The 10,978-nt window shown below is 35.1% G+C and overlaps 3 protein-coding genes across 3 annotated transcripts; all 3 read left to right on the top strand.

Moving 5' to 3' along the window:
* The first annotated feature begins 69 nt into the window (after positions 1-69).
* Positions 70-2,025, top strand: LOC144848838 (uncharacterized). The gene is made up of 3 exons (XM_078705766.1): positions 70-359; positions 1,188-1,391; positions 1,852-2,025. The coding sequence occupies exons 1-3, from the start codon at positions 291-293 to the stop codon at positions 2,008-2,010; spliced, it is 432 nt and encodes a 143-aa protein (XP_078561892.1). The 5' UTR covers positions 70-290; the 3' UTR covers positions 2,011-2,025.
* A 569-nt stretch (positions 2,026-2,594) lies between these two features.
* LOC144848002 (uncharacterized) lies at positions 2,595-10,857 on the top strand. Its single transcript, XM_078704654.1, has 5 exons — positions 2,595-2,680; positions 3,399-3,466; positions 9,486-9,680; positions 9,833-9,964; positions 10,347-10,857. Exons 2-5 carry the CDS (start codon positions 3,413-3,415, stop codon positions 10,458-10,460), a joined length of 495 nt encoding a protein of 164 aa, XP_078560780.1. The 5' UTR covers positions 2,595-2,680; positions 3,399-3,412; the 3' UTR covers positions 10,461-10,857.
* Positions 6,252-6,834, top strand: LOC144848231 (uncharacterized). The gene is made up of 2 exons (XM_078704946.1): positions 6,252-6,572; positions 6,758-6,834. The coding sequence occupies exons 1-2, from the start codon at positions 6,323-6,325 to the stop codon at positions 6,832-6,834; spliced, it is 327 nt and encodes a 108-aa protein (XP_078561072.1). The 5' UTR covers positions 6,252-6,322.
* Positions 10,858-10,978: the final 121 nt, after the last annotated feature.

The raw sequence follows: 10,978 nt of genomic DNA, 5'->3' as shown, positions 1-10,978 counted from the left end.
AACTTTATGCGGAAGAAACTAAAAAATAATAACGGAAGATACTAAAAACATTTATACGTGAGAGTAGTTTTCCATAATTTGCCTACAAAAAGTATATTTAACAAAATGCGTCAAAATGAGACCAAAAACAATTGTGAAGGTTTCGGTACCGTTTACTTGCAGCTTATATAAGCAACCGTTTTGTTTTATTTTTCAGTTTCCGTTTATTTTCCATTTTGCAACGACTGTCCATCAGTCATTGGTGTTTAAGTTCTTTCTTAAGCTATCTTTAGATTTCAACCGGTTAAGTCATGAAGCTTAAGTACGGATGGTACTGGTACATGATAACGCTAAATGGAATAGCTAAGACTTTTGAAGTGGTAAGTATACTGATTCACTTGGACCACGAAAACCGACTGACGAAATCGAATAACAACCAATTGTCAGTCGGATGAAAAAATCCAGTTTATATTAGTGGGAAGCATTTTTTATTGGTTGTACGTATCGTGGATTTAATTTAAAACTGTTTATTTTTACTATAAATCATGAATAAATACATTTAAACTTGTAGTTAACATTTCCTTGTATTGAAATAATATGGAAATGAAACAAGCTATGAGTTATGAATCTCTCAGAGTGACATACGGGCTTACCATCATCCCACTAGTACGCAACTAACGCAAGGACGTACGCAACTAACGCAAGGACGTACGCAACTAACGCAAGGACGTACGCAATTAAGGCAACCAACGCAAAGACGTACGCAACCAACGCAACTAACGCAAGGACGTACGCAACCAACGCAAGGACGTACGCAACCAACGCAAGGACGTACGCAACCAACGCAAGGACGTACGCAACCAACGCAAGGACGTACGCGGAATTACGCAAGTTATTTGACCAATGACAAACAACAGTTCGCATAGTCGGTTATTGTTTGTTAAATTACCTGCGTTGCGCTAGAGACTAGCCACAAGTCTGTAGTTATTGTCTTTCTTTATTGTTAGTCCACCAGTCGGCTTTTCGATTTTTGTTTGAAAAAAAATACGTATGAAACGCTATATGTGCTAAAATATTTATCTTTTTACTAATATTAAAACTCCGTCTAGAACGTATAGACTAGCGTTGCACTTACGTCCTTGCGTTCCGTACTAGAGTGTATCAAGCTTAAAGTTTCCCAAAACAATATCACAATTGTCTCTTTACAGATTTTCCTGATGAATGGATTCTGTCTTAGTTTCTATAAAATAATCGAGTGCAACGTGAACGCGCCTCCCCAGCTTTGTATCAGTATGTTGTGGGGATATTACTTATTTGCAGTATATGCAATGCTATTGGCAGTCTCGATAATGGTCATTGTGCTTGGTCACCTTATCATGCCAGACGACCTTACTGATGGGTTGCAATCGATGGTATAGTATATACTCTCAGTATTACAACTGTTGGATAAACTTATCCTTTTGAGGCATTTAAAAAACTTCTACACTCTTATGTGTGTCATTTGGGCACACGGAACATGTACATGGAATATGCACACGAAATTAAACAATTAGTTATAGGCCTATAATATTGATTTTGTCTTAAAGCTTGGTTCCTCTAATATCACTCCGCGATGGCTCATCAGAACTGTCGCTTGTAATTGGTCACTAACTTGCGATGTGCCTAGGTTGTTGCGTTGATGTGACGCAACCTTGACGTTAGAAGACACAACGCAAGCGAGTTGACCAATGACAAGCGACTGTTCGAATTATCCATCGCTTGTGATTGGTTGAGTCACTTGCGTTGTGTCCTTCTGTTGCGTCTCTAGTGAGAACCAACCAATAAGAATAGTAGAGCACACTCATATAACTCATGTTATTTCTTTTGTTACAGGAGCTCCGTTTTTGTATTGCGGTTGCTTTTCCTCTTTTAGTCGCTTCAATAGCCTGTGTAGCGTCCAATCGAAAAGAAGTAAATTACTTGTTCAAGCCATACGGCTTTCAAGTCAACGAGAACATTCAAACTGTCACAGGTGTAAGTTTGTGGCTTTAGTGGAGTTGTGGCTATAGTGGAGTTGTGGCTTTAGTGGAGTTGTGGCTTTAGTGGAGTTGTAACTTTAGTGGAGTTGTGGCTTGGTAGTCATAATGCTTGGCTAGGGTCCTGGGTTCAAGTCCTGTCATATGTCAGGATTTTTTCTCATGACAATTTGCAACTTCACTCCCAAAGACTTGTAATAAGACTTTGTTTATGTAGAGCATCTTGTGTATATTTTTGTCTTGTGAACGGGATTGCCACCTTTGAGATCCTTGGCAATTTGCCTAAAATGGGAATTAAAAAAAAATTATAAAAAAGTAGCAGTTTATTAATGACATCACCTCATGATGCATGAATTATGATGTAATGGTGGATCACGTGAACTGTCGCTTGTGATTGGTCAACTCACTTGCGTTGCGCATGTCTTTGTGATCCTCGTCCAAGTGGGAACCAAGTTTCGATTTTATTGGGTAAGAAACCCCCCTTGTTAATTATGGGAGAGCCTGTCCAAATGTAAGCACTTGGTTGGTTGTTGAGTAGTCAAGACAGGATGGAAATTACAGTGGAAATTCCCGCTGTATGGATTCTTCTAGCTAGATTCATCTTCTGGATTCATTAGTTCTGCCAGCTCCTAAAACACCGGACACAGAAATCTTACTGCGCTATCTGTTGAAAAACAGCAACTCAGGTTGGTTAGAACAATTATTTTTGTTGTAATTAATAGTTATTGTACTAACTTAGATCCTGAATGTAGATTGCCTTTCATTTATCATACTATTGTAAACGTCGGCGGACAGGTCTAACTAACGTCGATGACGCCGAATACAGTCTTTCTATCCAAATATTTGATTGAAATTGTCAAAATTGTAGGCCTAAGCATGGATTTATTAAATAACAAATTTGTCAATATCTAAAATCCAAAAAATTATCAATTAATGCATTTCATTTAAAAAACATTTATTTTCACTTTTCTTTTGTACGTACAAAGTTTGTGATAAAATAATTATAAATAAGAGCGGCGAAACCCAAAAAAAGCGAAAATTTGTAAAAGGCTGCCAAAATAAAAAATAAGGTACAATTTTGTTAATTTTTTATCAACAGATTGAAAATATCAATGAAATTTGAATTATTGTTATTTAGGATTCAGTGATTGTATGTGGATAATAGATGCCTGAGAAATGTTTTATTGTTGGCGATTCGGCTATGTACCTAGACGGACGGACGAGTACTGCCGGCCCAGTTACGTTGTCCTCAGTTGTATAATTTAGGCAAATGTATTTATTTCTTTAAAAAGAAGATAAAGTGTGTTATGATTTAAGTCAATTTTCAATTTTTTAAATTAAAATAAGTGAACTATCCTACGAGGGAAAGGAAACAAAAACGATTTATCTTCAACTATGTTTCAGACGACGATCACATAATGGAGTGTAAATGCATCGCAACGCCGAATGGTATACTCAGGATCATTGAAGCCGTAAGTAGCTCACATACATCAGTTGGGTTGGATCCATCATTGGCTCATCAAGCCTAATCTATTTGGAAAAAAATAGAATTCTTAAAGAAAATTCCACTTTTCTATGTATATTCAGTCCTATCATTGGCCGAGTGGATTGGATTATTGTCACTCTACTTCACTATAAAGACAAAATAGTCTTTAGTTTTTTGTTAGAAAAAATACCTTCAAAAATAGTTATTTTCTTTCGTTTTTGCTAAGCTTTACGTTGGTTACGTTGGTTAAGTAGGTAGATTATTATCAATTCAATTAGCATTCGCCAGAAAACAGTTTTAGTATAACCATGGAGAAATACAGTAAGTTATCTAACTTATTTTCCATAGATAACCAAGGCAATTGACATTGAGCTCACTGTTTTCTTTTTGTGGCATGCACCACCTTAATTCAATTTGTTTTGTCTTGTGTGGGGTCGTCCCACTTTTATTATAATTCTCTGTTTTATATGTATATATATTATAAATAAAATTAAAGGTACATTTGTAACAATTAAATATTTGTATGAATATTTCTCTTTCTATTGTATATTGCTACGATTCTTATAGTGTTAAAAGTAGTTTAAATACAGGCATATTTACATAAAAAGATGATTGATTTCAATCTAAAACCATATACTTTCATTTAAAATTTTAAAGAAGATTATAAACTGTCATTAAAATCGTACTTATAAAATCTTGTCCGTGTTCGGGTAGAGAGGCTATTAACTCAGAAGAGGAATATAAAATATCCTCCCGTTTCAAAAGGACAAAAATGGATGAGATGAAAAAAGAGGAATGCAAAAGTTATAAATTTCTCAGGTACATGTATTAACGACAATGTGAAATGTAACTGCGATGCAAATGAATCTAAGCAGAAATTGAGTGATAGTGGTTATCTAGACGATATCGATACTCTACCGATCAAATCAGTTCATCTCGGCGACGTCGCTGGTAAAAAAGAGGTCGGAGGGCTAACACTTGGTAGCTTAGAATGTAAAGTGTAATGGGCCTTGTCAGGTGTGTAACTTGACAAACTGTTTCTAAAAATGTAGTTGAAAGATTACTGTAGTGACATTCATTGGTGCAAAATATCAACACGTTGAGTAATATTGTTAGTGTTATCGTTTGTTAGTTATCTTCATTATTAACGTTTTCCAATTTACTTAATTATGTAGGCCTACTTAAGTTTTGGTTATCATTATCTCGATAACAAAGTATTACTAGTGTATTGTATTTCTTGCTACCGTGCTTGTAAATCGATACTGTATTAAGTCTTACATTAATCATTTATATTTTAAATGTATGGGTTGAAAAATTTGATTGTTTTTCTGAAAATCATTGTATAGTAAACACATTTTTCTTTCTGTCGGTAGGCCTATTTTCATGGTGCTCAATAAACTTTTGGTAGAAAACACAATTTTATCTGACTTCCACTCAAACCGAGTGATCAGTCAGCATTGGATTCTGCTTATTTTTGTTTTCTGCTTCAAGCGCAAGTTAATGAAAGTGACCTTTATAGCAGAACAATTAAATTCCTAGATTTCTAGTATTGTGGTCCCATAAGACCTTTCGTGTACGCAATTTCCGCAGAACGTGCGTAAATAACCCAAGCAAACATATAGTTGAGATATCACCAACCACGCATTTTCCTGGTGATGTTGTCGCAGTGTTCCTACGTTCAATTCACATGGGCTAAAATATATTTCTAAAGGAATTCGATCCACGTAAATTACTGAAAATTGTAGTATATCAAGGCTATATCGTGGTAGAAAAGGAAGACAAATTGTACGCCATCTGCATAAGAACTTGATGACCGTCGAAGACTACTTGACATTTCCGTTTGGGAAGCTATCAGGTTATTAATAGTAGCCTTTTTATAATCTTTTTCATTGTATTATACTGTAATATCATATACTGCAAGTAAACAACTCAATATTTAAAATTTCGCGATTTCGCCCTTTATTTCGCGATCGATAGTCGCGAAAATTAAGGGCGCACGAAATTTGGGTTTTACAATATACCAAATCATCTAGAAATGGCGAAGTGCAAGTAAGTGCTGCGCTCAAATACAAATGTCTTCAAACAATGATCCAGTCTTCTTAGTGATAGCAGGGAGAGGTTGCAATCTCCGCGACAATTATGATGGTGAAAGTCGTTCTTTACCCTTTATTTTATGTTTTCAATCTATTCATGCTTGGTAATACTAATCCAAAGGCAAATTACTGAAAAATAGCAATGCTACAAGTCACCGTGGCTGGGTGTCATTTGATAATTGAAGCAAAAATTAAATCAAAAACTGTTTTTTTTAAAGAATTGCCCAACTTTCGGCGAAACACTATTTCTTCTTCAGGGCTTTCTTCTATGAAAGATTTATTCTTTCCAATCTTTCCAGGTATATCAACGTATAACAACTTTATTAAAAGTTCCCAATATTACGGATACGGATACAAAGTTCAGGCGTATAAATACAATTTAATGTTATTACGAGGCCCTACGTGTAGTTAATTCGGTTGTAACTGGAGAAAATAGTTTGTTCGTTACAATTGACCTCACAAGCTCGACAACATGAACAATCAAACAACCAAATAAAATAAATAATGACAACTAAAATAATTTAATTATTTAATATGAAATATATACTGAATACATATCATCACTTTTAAACTTGTTATTCATTTCGGAAAGACACGGTTTACTATTTTAGTGCAGGAATTACGCAGGTTGGAACGATTTTAAGTAATTCGCCAAAGCTGAACCGATAAAACTGATTATTATTTTTGTTTTCACAAACTCTTGGCCTTACGACTGTTGTTGTTGACGGCCTAGCCCGAGCTCCAGCAACATGTATCTGACGATTTGGATTTATGTGGGGGTGATGGTAGCTTTTGTAGCCGGGGACCTGTCTGCCCTACAAGACAAACTTAGTAGTGTGTTAAACATACAGAACAGAATGCTGACGGAAATGGAAAATGAACTTAAAACTAAAATTGATAGATCGATAGATGGCGGACGAAGTACATCAAGGCAGACGTTAGATAATAGGCAGCAGGCTAGCTACAGATCAATGCAGCCTATACAAGTACAAATCGATGGTAAGATTTTAAAACAAGGCTCTCGTATTTGATTTAAAGAGAGGGGAGTATTTTAAGGAGTCTCACTTAAAAGCTCACATAGGCCTAAGTACAATTATAGACTATAAACTTACTGGAGACCTTTATACCATAAGGATTGCGTTAGACTCGGGCCTCCTTCTTATTGTTCTTACTATCTTTTTCAGAACTATATGAAGCACTTGAACGTATACCAGAGACACCAGCACCCCCTGTTCCTATACCTGATACCCCAGTTTCATAATATTTATGTTCTGATTCCCTGTGTTTAGATAAGGATGCTTTAGACTAGGTCTGCTTAATTTTATTAGCCAATCAAAATCGTATAATTTTGGAGGGAAACTTTGGAGGGAAAATGTTATCCTCCTCTGAAGCCCCTAATTTGCATGTCCAGTATAAGAGTAGAATGTAATAGATATTAGAAGAGAAGAGAGAATAAGATCAAAGTAGATAGACATATAGAATATAGAGAAGAAAGGTCTAGACTGGTAGAAAGATGTATTAATCGAGTACAAGAAATAAAAGTTTTAGTTGAATACAGTTTACTTTTTGCATGAGAAATTATTCAGTGTCAGTGTACGTCGCGTGAATATATATACGCCTGAGAACGCTCGGAACCAACTCCATATATTCACTACATGGTGGCAGCGGTGAAAATTTTTGTTTAAGATACATGATTTAAGTATCAAGAAGAAGAAGAAGAAGTGACAGTGCCTACTCTACGGGCCTGTTAAATCGGTAACCAAAAAGTTAAATGGTTACGAAGATCTGGATTCCTGACAGTTTTTATACCGTTGTTTGGATATTACAACGAAGAAGAAGTACTGTTGAGCTCAAGACTGCTGGATATTCATCGGAGATATATATTCACCGAGATCCGAAAGAAGAAGACTGAAGTAACAGAAGGAAGCCCAGTAAAATTTGAGAAGATTTGCAAAGTTGACTTTGTAAACTATTTTTATTTCGAAAGTAAATTTTTGTACGGAGCGAACTTCTCCTAAGTGAAAAACCGTATGGTTAGAGTCCATACACTGTGAGTCCAAGATGTGAGACGCTTCATACCCGATGTCATCTTATTATAATACTACTTCTGTATACAATTTGTAATTGAGAAATAAACAAAAAATATTGCATTTTAGAAAATATGAAAAAACACTTCATACAAATTATATTTATGCTATCAATTGTAGCAGAGTTTCCTTTTTTGCACCCCATTTACGTTGTGCCTTAATTAATTTTCTTCCAGCATTGGATATTATGTGCACCTTGTATATACAGAATAAAAACAGAGAAATCAATTCATTTACAATATTGTTTTTTGTTCCTGTAACAATTTTAAACCAAGTAATATTATCTTCAGCTGAAAAGCAATTAGCCAGCACATCTTTAAATTTGATCTCCAAAGCTCGACAGCATCCTGTTCCTGTTTGAACTCGGACCGACCGCCCCTGCAACTGTGTTTATTGAAACCTTTACAGTCGAATGAATCTTACACACAAAAATAATGAATTGAAAGCTGAAATACACGGATACAAAATGCATCCTATTTAATTTCTATTTATTCGGTCATTGTAATATTTCGGTTGAATAATGATGAAAAATGTGTATTATTATGACATAATTCATATAGCCAGATAATTCGTGTCAGTTTGATAATGACCTCATGGTTGGATAATTACATATGTTTGTGAAGATTTGATTCATGCTTCCTCAGAATGAAATAGGCCTATAGAGTATCACGGTGCTGACGTCACGACGGTAGGTGGCGCTGCGCTAGCGCAACCAAAAATGCGTTCAGTCTGCCTAGCCTCTGAGTGACTCCAAGATCACCAATGGTTTGGAATAGGCTTATTGAAGTAGTCATTTTAAAACTTAATAATTTTCAATAAAAACAAACTAAAATTTCATAAGATCACTAAATATTTGTTTTTAATAATCTATTTATTCTTCAACTACAGTTTAAGTTAAAAAAAATCAAGCTAAGATACATAATTTGATAGAAATACAGATATTTACTGTTTATCAACATAGTAGCACTGAACGCATTTTTTGGTTGGCTAGCAACCATGTAGCGCCCTCTATCGTTGTGACGTCACAATGTGATACTCTATAGCTTAATCCTACGGAATAAAAACGAAACTGATTGATATTGCTTTTAATTAAAAGGGTTCATTTTTTAAAAATGTTTTAATGTATTTTATATTGTATGATTGCCAAAGAAAAGTAACATTTCCATAGAACAATAGATAATCTTGTATCTTGGAACACTGGACAACAAAAACAAAACTATACCTTAAAGATGTATTGTCCCCCTGAAAATTATTTTTTTTTGCTGAATATTCCATTTTAATGTCACCAAATAGTTATCGACTTTGACCAAAAATTTGATCGAAAAAAAAAGTATTTACCTAAAAAAATGTAATTTAGAGCAAACAAGGCCAACAGCCATTAAGTCGCGTGCTACAATGCATAGTGATACCGGACCGACAGACAGACCGACAGACAGACAGACAGACCGACCAACCGACCGACATAGTGAACTATAGAGTCGCGTCCACGCGACTAAAAATTGTCAAATTAGCTGCCAGCCAATAGGTTTTTGGTTGAATTAAACCATTTATTTTGTAGTTTTATAAGTGAGAACATTAATTTTTTTCTACAAAAATGATTAACTTTATTAAAGCTACAAAATAATCTATTCAAAGTCTGATTTCATTAATCTTTATTTTTCATGTTTTTGGGGGACAATACATCTTTAAATGAAGTTAAATAAATAAATTTTCGACAAACCGACGTGTTGTAGGCCTACAGTCGTTTGGAATGGAGAAAAGTGAAGAAGCGAACCATCTTTTTGCTGAATAATGAACATTGCATTGAAATGCCTTTTCTTTACAGATTTTACTGATCATTGGATTCGGTCTTATGCTTGATACAATTGTTGACTGTGTTGATGCTGCAAACGCCGAGGCTTGCCGAGATAAGTTTTGGGCGTATTATGTATATATGGCGATTGCAATCATAGTAGCGTCACTCATAGCGGTCACTTTGATTGGTCATCTTTTCAAGCCAGAATGGATCAATCCCATCAGAGTGAGCATACTTGACTCATTTCGAAATTAAAGCTTTATTATTATTTTGATTAACTATAGGCCTATTAAGGAGGAACGTCCGAACCAAAAGAATATTAACAACATTAAAAATGCTATAATTAATGAAATAATAATAATTGTTTGTCGTTACAGGAGATTGGTTTTTGTGTCGTGTTTGCTATCCTTGTTTTGATCGGTTCAGCTTGCCTAGCGTACCAAATCAAGGAGATAAATGATTTTTTTAAACCATACAAAGTAGAGCAAAAAGAGCAGGTGACCGCCTGTGTGAGTAGTGTAATTATTTACAAAGCTTTGTGTCGTACTGTTTGTACTTTATCCATTTTATCATATTTTATTAATGTTATACGTGACAAGCAAGACAATTGAAACCTGTTAAAGCGTGGTTTCCACTAGAACGCAATGCAGTATTGCGTAATTACAAGTGGGAACCGACGACGCAACAGTGCTGCAAACATCGTTTGATTTCACGCGCGCGGGGACAAACACAATTATTAGAAGGGCATTTGCTTACGTTGCGTAGATTGCGCTACGTTGCGTCGCTAGTGGGAACCAAGCTTCAGTATAAATCGCCCAAATCCCTTTGGATCACATATTGCAATTGTGCCTGTTTTCTAACTTTTTATAATATTGTTTTTTTTTTCATTAGATTTTCGGTTTTGGTTCAGTCGTTCTTCTAATAGTCGAGTGTATTTTGCTGGGTATGAAAGCCTCTTCCGTTCAGCCTAACTGGTTATTCACTAATTTGGTGGAAGAAAATTAAAACATGAATGATTTTCTTTCGTATTTTACAGCTTAATTTGCCTTTAGTATGACTACGTCATTATCGTCAATGTCGCATCATCGTCGTCGTCATTATTAATTCTGTGTACACGAATTTAATGTTTTATAATTTACCTCCACCAAGGAGTGTAGTCGATCGCGTGTGTCTGTTTGTCTATCTGTTTGTTAGCAGGATTACTCAAAGAAGTTATTCCAAGATCTTGAACAAAATGAAAATACAGATAGATATGGTCAAGGAGCACTCTATTTTGGAGGCAATCCGGACCACGGTCCCAATTCTGGACTACTTTTTAGTATTATTTTCAGAACAATAAGCATGTTACATCTTTTTTATACAATTAAGTATTAAGTATCAAATACAGAAGCGTAAAACATCATCTTACGTTTTTCTATCTTCAGAGAAGATTTTATAATAAATAAATGATGTGTAATATTGAAATATTATTTTGGTCATCTTAGTTCCCACTAGAACGCACGATAATTGATCAATCACTTGTC

Source organism: Antedon bifida, chromosome 7 (assembly GCF_963402885.1).
Source record: "Antedon bifida chromosome 7, ecAntBifi1.1, whole genome shotgun sequence".
In the NCBI taxonomy this organism is placed as follows: domain Eukaryota; kingdom Metazoa; phylum Echinodermata; class Crinoidea; order Comatulida; family Antedonidae; genus Antedon; species Antedon bifida.
The sequence above is the reverse complement of the archived record's forward strand: the minus strand, read 5'-3'. Positions and strand labels throughout refer to the sequence as shown.